Genomic DNA, 24,728 nt, shown 5'->3' with positions numbered 1-24,728 from the left:
TTTTAAAAAATATTATTAAATAATCCGATCCTCTCTTCTTTCGCTTATTTATTTTTGGACTGTCCTTCTAAAATGCTCCAAATTATATAAATATTCGACCGAGCAGTCAATTCTTTTTATTTTTGGCTTGTGACTTTTTCCTTCTGTTTTTTTCTTTTTTTTAAATTCTATTAACTTTTTTACTAATTGCTATTTTCAAACTTCTGCCCATTTTCAACTCTATTCCCCCCCCCCCCCCCCACCCCCACCCCCGAGTCAGGCCACCGATCTTATCTAATTTGATCACCCGATCTAATCTAGCGACCAAATTTAATGAGTAGAATTTTCTTTATTAATTAGAGATGTGCATCAAAATTTTAAAGGCCCACTATTTAATTTTTGGATGTAAATTTCAAAATTGTCCGCTTATTATTTTTCTGTCCCGGGACAAGCCCCTGGCTATCCAGAGACAGGCCCCAGGACGGACATGCTCGAAACTCTAGTGGTATATGAGCATGTAAAAATGATTCGTACTCGCACTCGCATACAGGAGATGGTGGGAGCTGACGTCACTTCCTTAAAGCTAGAGTACCGGACACGACAAAAAAAAAAATGGCTGCCCCCAGTTAGCAAGAATAATCATGAGTGTTTTTTTTATTAATTCTAAAATAACCCGTTTTTCATTTCTTAAAGTATCAGTAAGTGTTGGTAGTCCAGGTAGGCATCTTTCCAACATACAAGACTCATATTTGACTTCGCTACCCCCATTAAAGGTATAATATAAAACAAATACTAGAACGGTTTAAAACTGTGGCTGAATAAACGTCTGTGTTGATGGGGCAGGATGTCCTCAGTTTTCGCGAACACCTGATACTATCACTGTTTTTATTTTGATTCATTGAGCTCTATCCTGCGAAAGTTAGGGTTTTTCTAAGCTAGCCTTGGGTGTGGTAGTCCTCATACAGGCGGTGCAGCAGGAATAGTCCAGTAAATTTATGGTTTGACCTCGGACAAATTGCAACAGAAGGTTTTTTGTTTTATATTTTAGATATCACCTCACTAAATATTATATCCAAAATAGGACTAAATCGGACATCCGGAAGTGGGCTAATTTGCATAAATCCAATATGGCCGCCAAAATGAAATTTGATGTCTTATAACTTATTAACGGCTGGTTTTAGACCACAAATATGTGTATCAGTAGATAGAAATATTATACCTAAGAACCAAGTTAACATTTTAAAAAGACACCGTGACGTATCTATGACGTAATGACGCATGTTTCATCATTTTGCGTCATTTCACAATAAATAGTGTGGTTTGTTTTTAGCACATTTGATAAAATCATCAATGAACAAGCTGATTTGGCATTAAAATTGTACTTTTATCTATTTCTAGCGCTTTGTTAACGTCATATGCGGTTTATAACGTCATTATGACGTATTTGTCATGTCAAACTGCAATGTACTTGCATTTGAAAATAAGGCAAATAAATTTCTTTAAATCCAATTATTACGTCAAACTTTCTCTTCCTTTATGGATGATGTTCAGTTGAGATGTGTCATATGCAGGGAAGAACTTGAAAATGGTACAGAGACAGTGAAAATCGGTGATAAAGGAGCTGCTGGTGTAAACAAGGCTAGTGAAGCTCGAGGTAACACGTCTATACATGTTCAATCAGGATAAACATTGCATGTTAGTTGTCGTTTGAATTATTGCAATAAGAAAACTTTTCAGTCTGCATTGAAAAGAAAACTTCAAGATGATATACCAGCGACCAGAACGCTTCGCTCTCACGAGCCTGAATTCACATTTTCGGACCACGGTTTTCTTTGTTGGGTGCGAATAACTCATGACAATACAGATGAAGAAGTCTTCATGGTAAGAACTTGGGATTTCCAAAGATCTATTGTCAAAGCATGCGATGAACGAACTGGTAATGACAAGTGGGCTGAATCAATTCGTGGACGTATTGCATTTGCTGTTGACCTACCAGCAGTCGATGCTATCTACCAACAGGTTTGCAGCGTCAACTTTCGGACGGGGAAACAAATTCCACTGCGTTTCCGATATGACAGTGAAGGAAAAAGGGCAGCTAAAGTGGGACGGCGCTCCAGTATTTCACGTGAAGAAGCATTCCTCCAGGTTATTCATGAATTGCGTGACAACGACGATGAACAAACAACAATATCTGACCTTAGTGAACGAATGTCTTGAGATATGTTCGGATCCATATAGTCTGAAATATATGCGTCAAAAGTTAGCTGAACATTTTGGAGATGGTGTAGTGATTACTACTATAAATGGTAAGGCAAATGTTGTAACATTCCGCACCACAGCAGTAAAAATTCTACAAATGTTTTATGACAGCCATCCTAAAATGAATGACGAGGACGCTGAAAAGAAGAGAATCATCAAAACTGCCACAGAACTAATCAAAGCAGATATAAAAAGCCTAGACAGATCAAAAGCGTTTTACCCCGACCCTGTAAAACTCGGATCATTGGAAGCAAATCTTGCTTATTTGCCCAATTCACTCCGTCTTCTATTTTCTGGTCTGTTTAGTGGTAAGAAAACTGACCTGAAAGTCTCAACCATTGGTCAGTGCATAGTGCAAGCTACACAGCCAAGGGTTGTTATCGCACCAATTCCATTTGGACTGGGTGTACAATTACACCATCTTTATGGTTCAATGTTTTTGTTAGACAGTTTATCGAACCATGGGTTGTGTTCCTCATACCAAGAAGTTTTGCATTTTTCTAAATGTGCAGGGCAATTCCACGCTAAAGTGGACATGGAGTGAAAAAATCTAATCATGTTATTCCTTATATATTAAGATTGTTTTTAATGTGAAAATGTCTGGAGAATCCAAATCTGATAAGTAAAATATTGTAAAATAAATGGATGTGTTTGACTTTAGCTATTTTATGAGGACACCGTCACACTAAAAATATGACACTTCCGTAATACACACTATGAATTTATGTACAGCAGCCATGTAATTGAAGGTAATATTCTTTTTATTAGTGTTTTTGTTTTACCACTAACAAAGTACTACACTTCATAATCCATTTTAATGAACAAAATTATTTTTTTAGATTTAGGGGAAATTAGAAAACATAGAATCAGTTTGTAATTCCGTTACCGAAAACAAACAAAAAGTTAGACTGTATTATTCATTTATATGTAATCAAGGAATCAACTCATATTCTCTGAGTATATGTTAATGAACATAATCAGACACATTTACTTTCAAATTCATACATTATTAGTAAAATTATATAGCTGTAAACATATGTAATTCCGTTACCATAGGTATGTAATTCCGTTACCGTCTTTGGTATATATTGTCAAGAAACACTTTAATATAAACCTACGTAGTACTAAAATGCTACACTCTTATCCATATACACCAATATATCAAGTGATGTAACAATAGGAAGATATACAAAATCTTTTTTAAAAATCCATATGGTAATAGTACTAGTAGTGGCTCCAAATGCATTTGCAGAACACCCATATAAATGTCATCTATTAACAATATAGAAATTAATGAAATCTGATCAATTTTAACCAAACAGTACTACTTAAAAGCTTCATTATGCTGACTAAACATCTGCAATATCCATGACAAAATTCAAGTTATAATCGAAACCTACTAGAATTATATCGGGGCTCAAAATATGAAGTAAAATATGGCCTGCCATTATTATTATTTTTAAATAGCAGGCCAAAACAAGAAATATGGCCTGTTCTGAAACAAAAATGGCCTGCTGTAAATAAGACAGCACAACGTGAATGTAGGGTTTGGGACAATGTGTGGAAAATTAGGACCTCTGATGTGTAGTTTAGAGCATTATAAAATTAAAATGTAACAGAATTATGAGCTCGGCCTCAGCTAAATAGAAGATGAGATGATCGTATGTACATCTGTTTTTTGAAAAATGACGCGATTTTGAGTTAATTTTAGCAGGAGAATGGTTATTTCACTTGCAAGATTTAAAAATAGACTTCTTTTCACTTTTTACAGGCCACTATTTCAAGCCCTGTACATATATCTTTAACATATATAGGGGACAGAAAGTGGAAATGTAACATAACATATCTACTTGAAGCAAACTTTAATGTTACTTTATCCAAAGGCATTTATTGACTGTACATGTATTTAATAATTTATATTTAAATTACAGGATATCCAGAAAATGGAAAGTATCATTCTAATTACCAACATTATGCTTTTAAATGTATATAATGGGCAAAAAGAAAGCAACCGTTTTATAGTGTTAATCCTGTCTTTACAAGGAAATCTAATCTGAGTAAAATTCTTAAAATGGAAAGATGGCATGTTTGGTTGGCCAAAGAAGAAAATACTGGTGTTTTGAATGTTGTCATGTATGTTACCATAACCTCAGATAGATGAGGAATTTTATTATTAGGCATAATATCTTTCATTTATCGTAATACAATCTAGATGTTTGACGGTCAGTCTATATAATTTTAATTGGCCTGTGTTTGTTTGACCTGGTGTAATTCTCTTTGTTATTAACAATGTCACTGTTTAATCATTTTTTTCAATTGCTGTCAAACATTTTAAACATTTACTATGTAATATGTACACAGTTTAGCGCTAGTTTAAATCTCCACTCATATACATGCAACGTGTACATGTTACCGATATTGAAACTAGTTATCATTTGAAATATTAATATGAATGCTTAAAACAAGTATACTGAATTATTATTTAACTTATAAAATTATGCAACATATTTGCAAATCAAATTTAAAGTAAATAAATATTGTTTTTCAACAGTAAATTCAGAGCGGTAATTCCGTTACCGAACTGTGTAATTCCGTTACCGGCATTCAGTGTTGTACAACAAAATTATGAAAAGATAATTTGTAATATAATTTCTATTAGGTCATCATTCCATCATGAAGATAAATAATTATTTCATCATACTTCACAGAGTTTGTTGATGTTTTGCGGTGCCCGTAAAAATGGTGTCCGTTTTTACGTAATTCCGTTACCAAACTTTAATTAAGTACTCATGCACTACACCTTGCAGTAGGGAGTCTCACTTCTGCCCATGACAAGCACTAGTGCAGTACTAGTGTATTACATAGTTACATCATTATGATAATTTTTCTTATGTGGACTAGCTGAGTTTAATGCCTGAAATATCTCTCCAACTCGTAATTCCGTTACTGTGGAATTGCCCTGCAGCAACAGTTATTGATAATACTTTTTCGATTTCAGGGCACTTCGGGCATTACATTGCAGACAATGTAGATCATAATGTACGGACATTAGATGGCCATGGAACCTTCCATGGAATGGGGATTATAGTAGCAGTCACACCTGAGGTTCGGAGAAGGGCACTGATCCCCCGACTTGCATTGGCCGATCAATGTGTTATTGCAGATAAGCTTGCAGTCAGATAGTACAATAAGTCGCTCGGAAAAGGCACTCCAATTCTCTTTCAGAAACAATCGGAAATAATTGCCAGTGACCCACTCTCCAATCTTGACCTTATCTGGAAAATATCGTGGCCTCTTCGTCCCAAAAGGCCAGGGTGGTCAGGACTGATGCAGGCAGTATGCACAGGTGAGCATCCAGGAAAATCACCGATTCATTTCCTGCCCAGGATAGACATGGACCCCACTGATTTGACATGCATATATTCAACGTTACTCTTTGTTGTTTCTGAAAACCGCAGGCACTCTACAACCCCCATCCTGACGTTTGATCAACCACTGTGGTTCAAAGCAAAGAAGATTGTTATGAATGAGCAAGAAGGAAGTGACCTCAAGAGTGTGATCTTAAAACTTGGTAGTGGAGTGGCGGTCTTTATTCTTTATTTATTTATTTATTCTCTCTCTCTCTCTCTCTCTCTCTCTCTCTCTCTCTCTCTCTCTCTCTCTTTCTCCCCCTCCCTCCCTCCCTCCCTCTCCCCCCCCCTCTCTCTCCCTCCCTCCCTCCCCCCCCCCTCTCTCTCTCTTTCTCCCCCTCCCTCCCTCCCTCCCTCTCCCCCTCCCCCCTCTCTCTCTCCCTCCCTCCCTCCCTCCCTACCCCCCTCTCTCTATATGTTTCTATTATGCATTAGTGGCTATAACATTTTTTATTAATATCAGCAGGCCCATGTATGTTTGTATGTACCTTTGCCTGCCTGGGGGACACATACCCTGAAAAGGACAATCCCTGTTGTCCAGCTCTTTTTCCCAGGATATTGCTTTAAACAAACACACCCATTAAACCTGACCGGAGTACACCCAGTTTACACAAAAAGCACCACTTTTGCATGAGCCGGAATTACTACAAACAAGTCTTCAATGTCAACAAGTTACACATTTTTACAAACTATAAGCTCTCCCCTGTCAACTTCAGTCAAATAGTTGCCACCTCAAAGCTGTATGCCATGAAATAATCACAGTCAAACAGCAGACTACATGCACGGACAACCAAATGGGAAGATAACTGTGATCTGTGGCCATTTGTCTTGTAACGAAGTTACAGTTAAATCATATTTTTATATTTTATATTACGAGGCACTAGAGATCTTAAAAAATCAACCACTATTGACAAATGCCCATTCGACTGCATTCAAACTATATATAAATTAACATGCATATTGGATATTCCATTCGTACACACATAGCATTTTTAACCACTATACTATGTTTAATTCTGTATGTAAAATTAGGTAAAGGAAATGAAAATGAAAACTTACACTTGTAAGAAAACAGGTGAAAGCAATATAAAGTGCTGTTCGTGCAGCTTACAATTTAGGTAGTTAGCAGAAACAGAAAACGGTAAACAACAGCATTTTAATTCTCTTCCCTCTTGACTTGGACAAATAACAGATCGATATTACCAAATATTGGTTTCAAACATTGAAAGTAACTAACAATCTACATAGAATAAAATATTAACTGAACAAAAATGTGTATTACATCACAGTCACCAACAACAACTGTGACGTCGCAATCAACATCTACCACCGCCACTACCCTGACAACCATGTCACCTATAACTACCATGCCATAAACAACTACCTCTGCTATATCAACCACTACACAGACAACTACCTCGCTTACAGCTACCACTACACAGACAACCACCTCGCCTACATCTATCACTACACAGAAAACCACCTCGTCTACACCTACCGCTACACAGACAAACCACCTCGCATACATCTACTGATACACTAACAACCATCTCGCCTACATCTACCACCACACAGACAACCACCTCGCCTACATCTACCACTAAACAGACAACCACCTCGCCAACATCTACCACTACACAGACACCCATCTCATCTGCATCTACCATTACACAACCATCTCTCCTACATATATCACTACACAGACCTCGCCTACATCTATCACTACACAGACAACCATCTCGCCTACATCTACCACTACACATATAATCATCTCGCCTACATCTATCACTACACAGACAAGCACCTCGCCTACATCTATCACTGCACAGACAACCATCTCGCCTACATCTACCACTACACAGATAACCATCTCGCCTACATATATCACTACACAGACAACCATCTCGCCTACATCTATCACTACACAGGCAACCACCTCGCCTACATCTATCACTACACAGACAACCATCTCGCCTACATCTACCACTACACAGATAACCATCTCGCCTACATCTATCGCTACACAGACAACCATCTCGCCTACATCTATCACTACACAGACAACCATCTCGCCTACATCTATCACTACACAGACAACCATCTCGCCTACATCTATCACTACACAGACAACCACCTCGCCTACATCTATCACTACACAGACAACCATCTCACCTACATATACTGATAGACAGAAAGCCATCTCGCCTACATTTACCACTACACAGAAAACCATCTCGCCTACATCTATCACTACACAGACAACCACCTCCCCTACATCTACTGATACACAGACAACCACCTCGCCTATATCTACTGATACACAGACAACCACCTCGCCTACATCTACCGCTACGCAGACAACCATCTCGCCTACATCTATCACTACACAGACAACCATCTCACCTACATCTACTGATAGACAGACAACCATCTCGCCTACATCTACCACTACACAGACAACCATCTCGCCTACATCTATCACTACACAGACAACCACCTCGCCTACATCTATCACTACACAGACAACCATCTCGCCTACATCTATCACTACACAGACAACCATCTCACCTACATCTACTGATAGACAGACAACCATCTCGCCTACATCTACCACTACACAGACAACCATATCGCCTACATCTATCACTACACAGACAACCACCTCGCCTACATCTATCACTACACAAACAACCATCTCACCTACATATACTGATAGACAGAAAGCCATCTCGCCTACATTTACCACTACACAGAAAACCATCTCGCCTACATCTATCACTACACAGACAACCACCTCCCCTACATCTACTGATACACAGACAACCACCTCGCCTATATCTACTGATACACAGACAACCACCTCGCCTACATCTACCGCTACGCAGACAACCATCTCGCCTACATCTATCACTACACAGACAACCACCTCGCCTACATCTATCACTACACAGACAACTATCTCGCCTACATCTACCACTACACAGATAACCATCTCGCCTACATCTGTCACTACACAGACAACCATCTCGCCTACATCTATCACTACACAGACAACCATCTCGCCTACATCTATCACTACACAGGCAACCATCTCGCCTACATATATCACTACACAGACAACCACCTCGCCTACATCTATCACTACACAGACAACCATCTCACCTACATATACTGGTAGATAGAAAGCCATCTCGCCTACATTTACCACTACACAGAAAACCATCTCGCCTACATCTATCACTACACAGACAACCACCTCCCCTACATCTACTGATACACAGACAACCACCTCGCCTATATCTACTGATACACAGACAACCACCTCGCCTACATCTACCGCTACGCAGACAGCCACCTCGCCTACATCTACCGCTACACAGACAACCACCTTGCCTATATCTACCACTCAAAAGACAACCACCTTGCCAGCATCTACCACTACACAGATAACAACCTCGCCTATATCTACTACTACACAGAGAACTACATAGCCTACATCTACTGATAAACAGACAACCACCTCGCCTACATCTACCGCTACACAGACAGCCACCTCGCCTACATCACTACACAGACACCCACCTCGCCTACATCTACCCCTACACAGACAACCATCTCGCCTACATCTATCACTACACTGACAACCATCTCGCCTACATCTACCCCTACACAGACAACCATCTCGCCTATATCTACCACTAAACAGACAACCACCTCGCCTACATCTATCACTACACAGACAACCACCTAACCTACATCACTACACAGACAACAATCTCGCCTACATCTACCCCATCACAGACAATCACCTCGCCTACATCACTACACAGACACCCACCTCGCCTACATCTATCACTACACAGACCACCACCTCGCCTACATCTATCACTACACAGACAACCACCTAACCTACATCACTACACAGACAACCATCTCGCCTACATCTACCCCTACACAGACAACTACCTCGCTTACATCTATTGTTACACAGGCAAGCACCTCTCCTACATCTACTGATACACAAACAACAATCTCGCCTACATCTATCACTACACAACTACCTCGCATACATCTACTGATACCCAGACAATCACCTCGCCTACATCTACTGATAGACAGACAACCATCTCGCCTACATCTACTGATACACAGACAACTACCTCGCCTACATCTATCACTACACATACAGTCACCTCTCCTGCATCTACCACTACACAGACAACCATCTCGCCTACATCTACTGATACACAGACAACTACCTCGCCTACATCTACTGATACACAGACAACTACCTCGCCTACATCTACCATTACTCAGACAACCATCTCGCTACATCTACCGCTACACTGACAACCATCTCGCCTACATCTACTGATACTCAGACAACCATCTCGCCTACATCTACCGCTACACAGACAACCACCTCGCTTACATCTACCATTACACAACCACCTCGCCTACATCTACTGCTGCACATACAACCACCTTGCCTACATCTACTGATACACAGACAACCACCTCGCCTACATCTAGCACTACACAGACAACCACCTTTTCTACAGCTGCCACTACACAGACAATCATCTCGCCTACATCTACCGCTACACTGACAACCATCTCGCCTACATCTACTGATACTCAGACAACCATCTCGCCTACATCTACCGCTACACAGACAACCACCTCGCTTACATCTACCATTACACAACCACCTCGCCTACATCTACTGCTGCACATACAACCACCGTGCCTACATCTACTGATACACAGACAACCACCTCTCCTACATCTACCATTACACAGACAACCACCTTGCCTACATCCAAAACTACACTAAGAACCACCTCGCCTACATCTACCATAACACAGATAAGCACCTCGCCTACATCTACCACTACACAGACAATCACCTGGCCTACATCTACCACTAGACAATCACTACGCCTACACCTACCACTACACAATCACCACGCCTACACGGACAATCATCTCACCTACATCTACTATTACACAGACAACCACCTCGCTACCTATTATGTCAATATATTTATAATGCATAACGGTATTGTTCATCTCTTTGCACATTTTTTCTTCGTGTAGATGAAGTGACGGATTTGATAGCCATGGTGGCAGTTCTCATGACGGGTGCCACCGGTGGGGCAGGACATGCTCACCTTTCGCGAACACCTGATATCATCACTGTTTTGACAGTGATTTATAAGTGCATGTCTTCACAGTTGTACTTATTCCAATGAGCTCTGTCGTGTGCTAGTTTTTATTTAGTAAACTACTATGTGAGTGGCAGTCTTCTTCGGGCAGTGCAGTAAAGGATATCCTCAAGAGTGGCTGTCCTCCTATAGACGAGGCACTAGATAAATATTCATGCGACCAATCATTATTTTCCAAATACCCATTCAACTCTGCATTGTGCAGAGATACAGTTTTGACCATTTATATCGGTTTTGTCGTTCAGATTTACAGACGAGTCGCTCTTACCGCTAGAGCGCATCACAATTGAAGAAATTACAAAACAAACTAATCCAGCATGGCTTCCATTTGCGCGGAGAAACCTTCGAATCCTGACAACCCTATTGTTTTCTTCGATATCCAGATAGGAACAGTAGTGAGCATTTTAAATCTCAATATATCATACAACTTTTAAATGTTTCAAAGTATTTTCACTCACATAACTGACATATGAAGTAACATTTCGAAATGATTTAAGTTTGTGGCCTAATTAAAGTGATATCAAGGGCAAGTAACTCTATAATTCAAATATCCACCAGATACACTGTATTCGCACACATCCTGGAAAGTACTTAAAACTCGTAGAAAAATCAGTTTAACCTGGAAAGTCCTGTATTTTTAATTTGTGTGTTTCCACATTTAATAAATAGTAATATTATTGAAAATATTTATTTTTAAACATGAGAATCGATTTGAGATAATATTTAATGTGAAATTAAAAATAAAGGGTACCATCGACGTCCCAAACTGCGTTCACCTAACGACAAAAACAAATATGATATTTACGGAAATACTATTCTACATTTTTCAGTTACGATACGTGAAACAAAATAGATTGTTAGATTCACTTCACAGTGTTCTCGCTGCACCATTTAAGCGGGGCGCCCCTCCCCGCTATTCCATTTTGCCGCCCTCCTTTCACGTTCCCCGCCCTCCTTTATTTTTGAGCGCCCCTCTTTATTTTCCAGCACCTATCTCCGCTATTTCCAAATGCACACTTTTTTCTACACAAAATACAACGATCAGTCTGCACACTGGACATCAAAGGAAACAAGTCGCATTGTGTACGAAAAAGCAATTGATGAGACATTTACGACAGTTACCGTAATGTAATTTAACAGTATTTTTAACAGCCTCTATTTTGTCCAATATCTGTATTCATTTGTATGTTTGATAGACACAATAAAAGTTATATTTTATGTGAGCAATGAAAACATTTTATTTTTTACGGATTCGGCAATCTCCGATTGAAAAAAAAACCCCTCTTATTTGGCGCCAAATTTGTCACGTGATCAGAACGGTCATTCTGTCTTTTGTTTCCACTAACTATCGTTTGATATTTTGTCCTCAGTTGCAGATATAATTGGTTGTAACTGATGATTTTTACTTTCTGTCATTCTGTTTATTCAGCAGTTCTTTATAAAATATTGTAAACTTTTCATTTTGGGGGGATATGAACGCTTATAAAAACAACGGAAGTGGTAGTGTTTATCATTAAAATCATTTATCTTGAGTGCCAAATAATATATACACCGCCTTTACAAAAACGAAACTACTTTCTATCAGCAGGCGATCATATTTTATCACAGCGATCGATTCATTCGATGAAGATGAAAATAACAAAAATGTATCCGACATTAGGAGATCACTTTACAAACATCTTTATTGTTTTTCGTATATCTTGAAATCTTTATTAAAAATAATAATATTAAAACTTTGATCGCTCCAGCAAAACCGGAACTGCAAGTGAATGTCAGACCGATATCAGCTTCGGTTCAATTAAAAGACGAGTTTGCTTGTATTTCGTATTTATAAACCTTTTTGCACTTTTTTGTAGGCAAAATAAGGAGTATGTCTTTTCACAAAGTCTACCAACACAACAATATGGTAACCGAACTACTCCCACCCCACCCCCCTTTTTTTTTTTTGCTTTTCGTTTATTGGTGTGGGTTTTTTTTGAAGGGTGTGGTGCCGAGCGGCCGCCCTCCTTTAATTTTCACCCAGCAAGAACACTGCTTCAGTTAATGTAAAAAATCAACAATGTGAACATAAAACAAATCCAGTGAACATTCAGTTTATTCTGTAAACATTTGCATATATATGCCTAATAATAGAACATATGCTGCATTCACAGAGATGCAATATATAGCATGTGTGTCCCACGCAGGACCTCGGTTGCACAACATATCTGGCCTATCCACAGGAGCTAAGTAACTGTCATTGTGCTATAGTGCATGTAGCTAGCAAGATACATAAAAAGTAAAAACAACTTTGGTACGGCTGACCATGTGTGCTGAAGGAAATTCCATCCAGAAGCCGATGCTAGAAATAGATAAGCTGCTCTAGATCACTTGTACAATATATATATATATACAAATTTATTCTTAAATTATGGTAAATTAAAAGCAGTTTGTTTTTGGGGGGATGGGGGGTTCTTGTCCATTTGTGTGACATTTAAGGATAAAGATAATAACTAGTTAGTGACGTCGGATATCTGCTTTATCCTGTTCAGGCCGAATGTGAAATTCCGCACAGCAGAGCCTCGCAGAATTTCCCATTCTTACCTTCACAGGATAAAGCAGATGTCCGACGTCATTAACTAGTTATTCTCTATGTGTGTGTGTGTATGTATGTGTGTGTGTGTGTGTGTATGTATGTGTGAGTGTGTGTATGTATGTATGTATATGTATATGTATACATATACATATACATATACATATTCATTTTTATATTTCAGGAAGCAGGCAGAGTAAAATTTGAACTGTTTGCTGATAAAGTGCCTCAGACCGCAGAAAATTTTAGGTTTGATTTTTTAGATTTGTTAAATCACCTGTTTATTTATTTGGTTAATTAATATTCTTTATTCCTTAGGTTGTCAGGGTGTCACTCAACAAAAACGTCGAATTCAAATTAAAGTTGAAATTGGCAAAAATATTTCGAAAAGCGTCTGTTGTTTCACTTTAATTTCACCACGGATGTCCTTAGGAAATTTGCCAAATTGCTAATATTTTGTGAGCTTCAGCCTAAACACTGGGTTGTATCCAGATGGATAAAAATACCACGTGTACAATTATAAAGTTCTAGATTTAACAAGACGATATGTAGCAGTTTTAGTAGTATACCTATTTTTTTAAATTTGTATTACTTTTTTAAAAATTATGTTTCAGGAAATTTTGTACTGGGGAACACAAGAGAGATGGAGTCCCTTTAGGATATAAAGGATCCAGTTTCCATAGGTGATAACTTGTTGTCTTACAATCATAGATTCATAATTTTTAGTCCTCTACTGGTCCGCTCGGAGGGGACTATAGGTTTTGTCTTCTTCTGTCTGTCTACCAACTGTTTGAAAAACAATAGCCGATGATTAATAAATCAATGTGCTCTAGTGATGTCATTGAACAAAATAAACTTGAACTTTTTTTGTTTGTCTGTCTGTCCCACATATAGTTTTCCGGATGATGTTTTTTTCACATAGCCTCGAGATACTGAGTTTGTGTATACCTTTATCATGTACGGATGCAGTTCAAGTTTGCCTTTCAAGGCGATGTTTTTGATAATTTAGTTGATAACAAGTGTATGGACTGTGTAAAATCAAAAAGTGATGTTTTGGGTTCTAGTGATGTGATGTATTGCTTGCTGTGAAAAATGTTAACTCTGACATTGAAACAGTGGGGTTACTCCGACTGTGTCACAATGACCAATTTTGTTTGGGGTTGGGTTTTTTGGTATGTGCTCTCCTGTCTGGAATAGTGCGTATAACATACCTTGCTGCTAATGAAAACAAAATGTATCTGAAGATATATCTGAAATGTATCTGAAGACTGGTATATCAAAGACAGTGGTATGTGCTATCCTATCTGAGATGGTGCATATAAAACTAAAAGATCTTTTGCTACTAATGGAAAAATGTATTTGTCTATTATTAGACTGTCAAAATTACCAAATGTTTGACATCCAATAGCTGAGGATTAGTAAATCAATGTGCTCTAGATGTGTCATTAAACAAAACAAACTATTATTTTAACATCATTTCTAAATTTCTACATTTAATTCATTAAATGTGCACTGTTTTGGTTTATTCTTTCAGAGTCATCAAAGATTTCATGGTTCAAGGAGGAGACTTTCTAAATGTAGGTATCCAAGAAAACATAGTGCATATAGTAAATGTAGCTTTTTATTGTCTTGCCTTGGCAAAGTCAAATGGTGAGATACAATTTATATTACTTTTCAGGGAACATTTTGTTTCAAAATCTTCATGAGCAATATTTGTAGTCAACTGAATATTGATTAGCAAGTACTGTTTAATATTTTAAAATTGTGTAGCAATCTCTAAAACTTGTGTTGTGAAACGCAATGCAATACTAAACAAACTGTTCCCTGCTTTTGTGATGACGTCAATTATTGCGTTTTAGCTTCATTGTTAAATTTTCACATTTTGCTCCATTTCTCACAAAGTGTAAGTCCTTGATCAATGAAGTTTGGTTTATATTTTCAATTAGGAATGTTCATTTCATTCAGGGGTCGAAATACTGGCCGGGAGATTTTCTTTTGCTCATCAGAGCAGCAATTATTTTACATTTATATTTGTACATTAGTTTGAGTCAATCGTAATTGGTTCAGCGGTTTTTAATATGGGCCGGCAGAATTGTAGCTTACAGGACCAAATATCTGGTTGGAATGTCTGCCAATTTCGACCCCTGTCAATGCATACATGTTCTTTTTAATTTATATATATTTTTTTTTAATTTTAAAAACTAGATTAATCTAGAATATTACATTACAAATTATTTATTCACTAAATCAGGAAGACATTGATCAACATTATTAAAGTTCTGTGTTTAGATCAGTTTATCACAAACTATCAGTCCTAGATCAATGAAACATGGTTTATAGATCTGCAAAAATGTCTTATAATAGGTGAGTCATTTAATTCTGCAAAATTCTTGTTAATACTTTCAGAATGATGGTACGGGGTTGATGAGTATATACGGTGGTCCATTTGCTGATGAAAGTTTCGTTATGAGGCACACCGGTCCAGGGATGCTCAGTATGGTAAGCCAGACATGATTAAAAGAAAGGAATTTCATTTTATACATAACCTGACCTCTATCTAATGGCAATGCCCCCTATTCACATAGACTGGTCTGAATATCCATAGACTGGTCTGAGCATTCTAACAGCCAATCGGAGAACATTTTGTTTTCAAAATCTTGATTAGTGGTGTTTCTAGTCAACTGAAAATTGATTAGCATCTAATGTTTTAAAATTGTGTAGTGATTTCTAAAACTTGCGTAGTGAATCGCGACGCAATGCTGAACAAAATGTTCCCTGCCAATCAAATGTCTGAAACTTACAATGAGTCCAAGGGCATGCTGTCCCAGTCACATAACAAGCATCTTTCTTCTTTCTCCTTCATTCTTATCTATGGTTTGGACATCTTTTCTTTTTCTCTCGCTAATCCATGTCATCTTGTTTTTGTTGTTGGGTTTGGACGCGTATTTAGTTGAGGCATTTGTTTAATGACACCTCAGAAAAGTTCAAGTTAAAGTTTGTTTTGTTTTGTTTAATGACACAACTAGAGCACATTGATAATTAAAATCATCGGCTATTGGATATCAAACATTTGGTAATTAATTCAGACTCTTAGTCATCAGAGGAAACCTGCTACATTTTTCCTAATGCAGCAAGGGATCTTTTATATGCACTTTCCCACAGACAGGAAAGCACATACCATGGTCTCTTTATGAATAAAGCAGTGATAGAAATATGCAGAATTTTTTACTAGTCCACCAGAGATCTACTTGTCTGCTAATACTTTCACGTGTCCAATTAAATGGTCTGTTTTATTCAAGTACCAGGATGATGTTAAATTGCGATTGCTCAAAATGAAACTGCACTGAAATTTTTACTTGTCCACTGGACAACCACTGAGACACATTTTGCTTGCCCAAGCAGATTTTCACTTGTCGGGTCAAACAGACAAGTGCTTATTTCGAACACTGATAAGATTACATATAGTCCACTATTTCAGTCCTTGAGTAAGTATTATTTGTGTTATCACCGAGATAGTTGTAAGATAGTTCTACCCAGATCAAACCTTGATAATGAAGTCACATGTATTATATTTTACCTGCATTTTGTTTTTCTTCCCCACCCACCCCCCACCCCGTCCGAATATTACTTAACATATTTGAAAGTTAGTAGCTAACCAGAGTGGGTAACACAGTGAATCATGGTGTGGGGTTAGTCTGTTAACTTTAAAAATGGCTACTCTAATATTAAAATTCTGTCACAGTAGTTGAAATGTTTTATAATAATCACTGCAATTGTAAAATTTTATAGTTGCTATTTTTCAATGTGTTTTTCTTTCAGGCCAACAGTGGCAAAGATACAAATGGCTGTCAGTTTTTTATTACCTGTGCAAAATGCGATTTTCTTGATGGGAAACATGTGGTGTTTGGTAAGTAGTGTGTTTTAGAAAACTCGTTGTGCCACATTTTTTAAAGGTATTTTATCCTGTAGTCACATGTAACTGCACTAAACATGTGGATTAATTTTTGACAAAAAGTGGCGAGGTTTATAAATTTTACTTACAGAGATACATGTACCAAGACAAAAAAAGTAGCAATTTGGTAAACGTGCTTAAATAATAAAAGAAAATTTTTGATTTTCAAAGTGGATTTAATTGATGTGTCATTTATTAGTATACAAGTAACAGGAAATTTTTCTTACAAAATGAAAAAAAAAGAGTTTAGTTTGTTTTAACAACACCACAAGAGCAAATTAATATTTAAATCATTGGCTATTGGATGTCAAATATTTGGAAATTTTAACATATAGTCTTAGAGACAAAACCTGCTACATTGTTCCATTAGCAGCAAGGTATTTTGTATATGCACCATCCCACAGACAGAATAACACATATCACAGCCTTTGATATACCACTCATGGCTGGAACAATAAATAACCCAATGGGCACACCGATGGGGATCGATCCTAGACCGACCGCGCATCAATGAATATAGCTTGGGGGGGGGGGGGGGGGGGGGGTTTAAAGTACAATGCAGTACTGTTAAACTGTTTTGTCTTACATACATAAAATTATGTTTATATGTGAAATGTTAAGTATTACTTTTGTGAGGTTTTTCAAATTTTTTGTGATATTTTAGATCGGTTAACTTTTAATGCAGAATTTGGGTAAATTGAAATTTTTTGTCCGAACAAGGATTCAGAAATTTAATTAGAAAATTGTAGGGGCAGATTTGCAAGCACAAATAACAAATTTGAGATTTTGAAAACAAATTCTGATAATACATCGATGGTTATTTTTTACAGGAAAGGTTGTTGATGGACTTTTGGTGCTTAGAAAAATTGAAAATGTTCCAACAGGGCCTAACAACAAACCCAAACTTCCGGTGCTTGTTTCAGAATGCGGGGAAATGTGATATCAACAAGATACATGTAAGACTCTTCTCGCTATGGAGGACTTCAAACTACGAACTACGGTGCCTTGGAAATCTGGACATTTTGGAATGTGTATTTGCGAAATCTGGAATCTGTTAGACCCAAGGCATTTTGGAATATGTATTTGTGAAATCTGGAATCTGTTAGGCCCCAGATATTTTGGAACATGTATTTGCCGAGACCGGTATTCACATAGCAACAGTACCCAACAGTGATGAACTCAACTGAATTTAGAGTGGTTCAGTACCAAGAGAAAATGGACATTGTAGTTCTTCAGTTGAAGAAGTCCGAGGAATGGATGTTATAGGTATTTGGTCAAAGAAGTCGGGGTTTGACAAATCCACTAGCCCTTGAACCCTTGTGAATTTTTGGTCTGGGCTAGTGGAAATTATCCACTGTATTACTATAATACATGGGGCACTAGCCAAAGGTTCTGTGAGGGCTACAGACTTTCTCAAGCATTTGTCGAACACTGGAAGTCTGCAGTGGCCAAATTCAAGACATTTTGGTCTCATTTTGTAAAAGATCCAAGTGTCATGTTGATGTGTGTCCAAGCCAAAGTAGTTTACAAAAACTACTGCCTGACACTAACTGACCAATTCTATCTAGTATAATGGGTGTTGGAAATGGAGAATACTACAGAAAGTTTGATATCATTCATTATTAAGCAACTTGTAAGATAAATGGTATCTCAACGGACACAATTGTAGTATTGCATTTCTTATATATCCTCAAAAGCAGGTTTAAGCTAAATTGAAACATCTATTTCAACTACAACCTGTGGCCTATACTTGAGGAGGCCTGCAGTTAACGTGTATCATGGAGCAATCAGTTTCAATGTTATTTCACCGGAATATTACATAGGAATTCTATGGGCTACTCTTCTTTCTTCTATTTTTGACTGGCATCGTGGGATATTTTATTTACACCATCCCAGAGTAGATCATACATACCATGGCCTTTGTTAAACCAGTATTGGAGCACCGTCTGGAATAAGACACAGCCCAATGGGTCCACCGATGTGGTTCAGTCCTAGATGGGCCGCACATTAAGCAAGCGCTATACCACTAAGTTACATCCTGTCCCAAAATTCAGTAATGTTAAAAGCCAGAGACCTTAACCTACATTTTTTCCAATCCATGTACGTTATGTTATATTTAACCAGGTTAAAACACGAGTAATCCACTTTCATATTTTGTGTCAAAATCAAAAAGGTTTTTACTTTAGCTCATATTTTAGTTTTGAGTAAAAAAATTAAACTTTTAAATTCACCTTGAAGAAGTTTGCACTCCTCTAACTACCCAGGCCCCGTTCCATGAATCTATCTTAGTTCTAGTACTACTATCACCGTAAATGCCTACCATCGCAACCTTATTTTTTTTTCTACAAACGCCAGCCCATCCCACGATGCTTATTATCGTGGTAAATTATTGTTGTAAGCCACTAATGTAGATGTCAAATGGCAGTTAGATACTTTTTGTGTAAAAATTTATCTACTATATACCAAATACCTGTTATGAAACTCTGCGTTCGATAAAAAACATATTAGGCCATACGACCTTCACACAACAATACAGGAGATAACTCCTGTCTTATACATTTGGCAATTATAGCGTAGCTATTTAAACTATTTAAACATGATCAAGTCTCTGAACTACAGGTGCAATGTTTTGTACCCCTCAGATTAAATTGACAGGAAATACATGGGTATTATTGTAACCCCATAACAACAAAAATATAACTTATGATATTCACATTTAAAAAGATTTTGGTGCATTAGTTACCTGCTACTATTAATATATATTTTTTAAAAGCATAACAAGAACACTATTAACTGAAAGACGAAGATTTTTATTGCACATTGTAGTAAGCCATGTCTGTCTTCAAAAGTAAATTCGATATACATATTGCATGTATGTATACAACTTATTGTGTGGAATGACTATATGGTAAATAAAAACCTGGGACCCATTTTACGCAGCGATCTGGTAACTAAATTCCACTCAAGTGTCTATCTTATGCACTTAAGGTGAGTTTAGCACTAAGATCACGTCATAAAACACGACCCATGAGCTGCATTTTTGCAACAAAGGGATCAGTTAATTCACACCAGTATGTGGAATTTAACAAGACACAATAAATATACATATTAGTCATGTTATTACAACAATATATTATGTAGTCTTAAACCTGCTGGGGTTATACTACTAAATCAAAACAGATCTTAATTGACAATAATACATGTAAGAATGTATGGCTAAAACTGCTACACAGTGTTTCAATCAACATGTATACCATGGATATACAGTAGAATCTCATTGGGTCGAATATACTGCAACGCTCAAACCAAAAACAAAGTCCCAAATGGTTACGTCGAACTACCCGATGGGTCCAACACTTTCTTGAGCCCCAACAGGGTTTGAGACGACGGGATTCAACTGTAATTACTAAAACCGTCCTTAAAGTACATAAAAAAAAAAAAAAAATGGGTAGTTAAGCTTCTAATTTTGGAAGCATATTGCACTACTCTGGTTCCACAACAAATATTGTCATCGATTTTTAGTAGGACCCCGCACAGGTTTCAAGCACAATAGTAGCTAGTACATTGACACTAGTTAAATTAAATTACAGGAATTTACTGGCCAGATAAAGCAATATTTTATTGCAACAAGTCCTGTCATATATCTCGATAATAGCAGACATGGTCTAATTTAACGAGACATTCAAAGTTACATGTAGACCTGTACACTTTGGATTTTGACCCAACAAGATTCTATGTAGTATACTGTTAGCTGGTGGGTCTGCCACAATTTTTTTAACCATATGGTCACGTTTTTTATTTAATTTTGTGCCAATTTAATGATTTTTGGGACAGCTCTTAGTAGACTTTATGGTTTGTTGTGTACTGCACATAATAAAATGTGGTACAAGCTAGGAATTAAGGCAGTGCAGACACGAATTTTAAAAATAAATTCTATCTCACTATTTCTTGCTAGTATTAAAGAGATCATTTTATTGTGGTTCTAAATTGTCAAAAAATATTCCTGTGTTCACCAGGATGTGGCCAGGATGTAAAGATTACATACTGTTCAAATAACTACCTTCATTGTGTATCTTTTACCTGCACGTTTGCAGGTATGTATGTAGTATTTTGAGCACTAAATACTGTATTTAATAAATGATTTAATCCCCTTCAAAAAGATAGGGGAATTTAGTCGAACCTGATGCATGAATAAATGCACGTACAGCAAATATACAGCAATGAGTATTGGGTAAAAATGCATTAATTGAAAACGAAATGGTACCAACGAGTGTACATTTTAATTACACAAATTGGACTGAAAGATGGCTATTGCTATTATTTCCAAAACTTGTTAAATGTAATTCAAACAAAAGTCACAGAATCTTTTTGTAAACACTGCATTATTACTTAGAAACTTTCATTAACACTAACACGTTTCCTAATCACCAGATCGTAAACATGCCTCAATCTTAACTAATCACTAGATTGTAAACATACTTCACTCTTTGCCAATCACTAGATTGTAAACATGCCTCAATCTTAGTCAATCACTTGATTGTAAACATACCTCTTCCCGAATCATTAGACTGTAAACATGTCTGAATCTTAACCAATTAGTATTATTACTTCATTGTAAATATTATTCAATCTTAGCCAATCACTAGATTGTAAACATATCTCAATGTTAGCCATCACAAGATTGTAAACAGGGCTTCTAGAATTTATATAAAATCCACTAGCCATAGGATCAGTGATTTAAAAAATTTACTAGCCACTATTAAAAATTCACTAGCTCTACTTTATGTTAAGATAATACAATTTTCTAAATAATAGTAATAATTGGATATGTCACCTAAAGAGGGAAATAGAGCTTAAAAACACTTAACTCTGGGGGTTGTGGTGGGGGCAGGATATTCACAAAAATTCACTAGCCGTTGGGCATGGCAATAGTTGTTATTTACAAGCCCAACATTGAATATCACTAGCCATGGGAGTGGGGCTACCATAATCTAGAAGCCCTGGTAAATATACCTCAAACTTGGCCAATTACAAGATTGTAAACATACCTAAAAATTGGCGTAATCTTACAAGATTGTACAACCTAAAAACATACCTAAAAATCTAAATTAGCCAATCACAAGATTGTAAACATACCGTAATCTTAACCAATCACAAGATTGTAAACATACCTAAAAATTGGCCAATTACAAGATTGTAAAACATACCTAAATCTTAACCAATCACAAGATTGTGAACATACCGTAATCTTAACCAATCACTAGATTGTAAACATACCTAAAAATTGGCCAATTACAAGATTGTAAAACATACCTAAATCTTAGCCAATCACAAGATTGTGAACATACCGTAATCTTAACCAATCACTAGATTGTAAACATACCTAAAAATTGACCAATTACAAGATTGTAAAACATACCTAAATCTTAGCCAATCACAAGATTGTAAACATACCGTAATCTTAACCAATCACTATGCAATATGCATCAATCTTAGCCAATTCTAAACATCTCATTCTTAGCCAATCTCTTGGCGGATTCTAAACATCTCATTCTTAGCCAATCACAAGATTGTAAACATACCGTAATCTTAACCAATCACTATGCAATATGCATCAATCTTAGCCAATCTCTTGGCGGATTCTAAACATACCTCAATCTCAGCCCAACACTTGATTGTAAATATATCTTTGCCGATACAAAATTAAAATGAGCACTAGATGTAAGATCTCATGATTTAAGTAGCAGTATGTTGTACAAATATATGTACATGATAAACTTGGAAATGTTTTAGCAACAAAAAAGGTGGAATAAACACTTAACAGTATACACGTATCACAGACAGAAGCTGTATTGTCAAATTTTCCTGAAGCAATTCGAAGTTCTATGTCATGTTAAACATATACAAAAGGTACCATAACACTTTATGTATTAGTATTACATACAACCAATCTTCAACCCCCTCCCCCCAAAAAGTAGAAAAACAACCATACCAATGCAAGTGGGTGGACTAGAATGGCCTGAATATTTAATAGCTTAATTGCGTTCTACTTCGTCCTTTAAAATAAAATATTTTCTCAATACATGTATATAAAAAGCTTCACCACCCAATATGAACATTAATGGACATGTATGTATGTATGGATTTATTTAGACACTACAACTTTTATCTTCCACACAATATTCATAGCAATGATCTAAAAAAAAAACCCATGACATTAGCAGAAAACCTGTTAAGTCAAAATATTTTTTTTAATTAGAAGCAAATCTGCATAAAAATACATACAGGTAGATCTATATGTACACAGAAACAAACTTGAAAAGAAAAAGATCTTAAAATTCCTAAAATGAACTTAAAAGCAAATCTTTGCTCAAACAAAAAATAAAAATACATAACATCCTTTATGAATATCCCAAAATGTAAAGAACAAAATAAACATAATTTTTTCCACGTTAAAATTATTTTATTTTTATAACGTGAAAACCAACTGTTTTAAAACTAATAAACTAAAAAACAACATACAGGCTCCCTGCCTTGAATTCAATAAATAATTTCAGGATTTATGCAGATGTTGTCGACACCTCGGCACATTTTTCATTTCCACTACTGTGTGTCTTAATAAATGCTTATTTTGACACTTTGTCAAGAGTGGGAAAAAAGAAAAAGAAAATGTTTTAATTAACAACACACTTAACACATTTTTAATTACAATTATACCATATAGGTCATATGGAAGGAAGGAAGGAAATGTTTTATTTAATGATGCTCTCAACACATTTTACAGTTACTAGTACATGGTTGAGGACAGGGCCGTAGCTAGGATTTTTTGTTGGGGGGGGGGGGGGGGGTCGCAACTGAGTAGTTAATAGTCTAAAACTCCTTAACGGTTAAGAAGAGAATTTTCTTTAAGTTTCTATAATGCTTTCCGGATTTTTTTTGCTACAGATATCGAGAAAGGAAACCCACTGTCGCCACTTCATGGGCTACTCTTTTCGATTAGTAGCAATGGATCTTTTATATGCACCATCCCACAGACAGGATAACACACACCACCGCCTTTGATATACCAGTTGTGGTGCACTGGCTGGAGCAAGAAATAGGACATATGGTTAAGGACCAAAGATAATTAACAAGAGAACCTGCTATCACTACGTAGGCAACTCCTACTGCTATAACAGTAACACTGGATTCGACTGGATAACATATTAACATGCCTATATCCACTTAATGTACAACTCGCTGAGCACTTGCTAATAGGGGAAAAACCACAGTACATAGAGAATTATTGATATTACAACCCATCACACCTTGAACAGTTGTTTAAGCGG

The 24,728-nt window shown here is 36.8% G+C and overlaps 1 protein-coding gene and 1 long non-coding RNA gene across 2 annotated transcripts; one reads left to right on the top strand and one right to left on the bottom strand.

Annotated features, from left to right (window-relative positions):
- The first annotated feature begins 11,178 nt into the window (after positions 1-11,178).
- LOC121389939 (peptidyl-prolyl cis-trans isomerase H-like) lies at positions 11,179-19,236 on the top strand. The gene is made up of 7 exons (XM_041521608.1): positions 11,179-11,271; positions 13,633-13,697; positions 14,063-14,131; positions 14,983-15,025; positions 15,855-15,947; positions 17,268-17,355; positions 18,231-19,236. The coding sequence occupies exons 1-7, from the start codon at positions 11,194-11,196 to the stop codon at positions 18,338-18,340; spliced, it is 546 nt and encodes a 181-aa protein (XP_041377542.1). The 5' UTR covers positions 11,179-11,193; the 3' UTR covers positions 18,341-19,236.
- Positions 19,237-20,187: 951 nt separating this feature from the next.
- On the bottom strand, positions 20,188-24,307 carry LOC121389940. The gene is made up of 2 exons (XR_005960123.1): positions 22,678-24,307; positions 20,188-22,448 (listed from the first exon to the last, which is right to left on the bottom strand). It is a non-coding gene; the product is annotated as an uncharacterized LOC121389940 (long non-coding RNA).
- Between the last annotated feature and the right edge of the window lie 421 nt (positions 24,308-24,728).

This window comes from Gigantopelta aegis, chromosome 15 (assembly GCF_016097555.1).
Source record: "Gigantopelta aegis isolate Gae_Host chromosome 15, Gae_host_genome, whole genome shotgun sequence".
Taxonomy (NCBI): Eukaryota; Metazoa; Mollusca; class Gastropoda; order Neomphalida; family Peltospiridae; genus Gigantopelta; species Gigantopelta aegis.
This window is presented reverse-complemented; position numbering and strand designations above follow the sequence as displayed.

What these genes read in the sequence shown, in the direction of transcription:
- LOC121389939 (XM_041521608.1), top strand. Translation starts at nt 11,194, where the DNA reads ATGGCTTCCATTTGCGCGGAGAAACCTTCGAATCCTGACAACCCTATT. An exon ending in AAGGAGGAGACTTTCTAAAT is followed by an intron (nt 15,026 to 15,854) that starts GTAGGTATCCAA and finishes TAATACTTTCAG; the next exon opens with AATGATGGTACGGGGTTGAT. An exon ending in TGGGAAACATGTGGTGTTTG is followed by an intron (nt 17,356 to 18,230) that starts GTAAGTAGTGTG and finishes TATTTTTTACAG; the next exon opens with GAAAGGTTGTTGATGGACTT.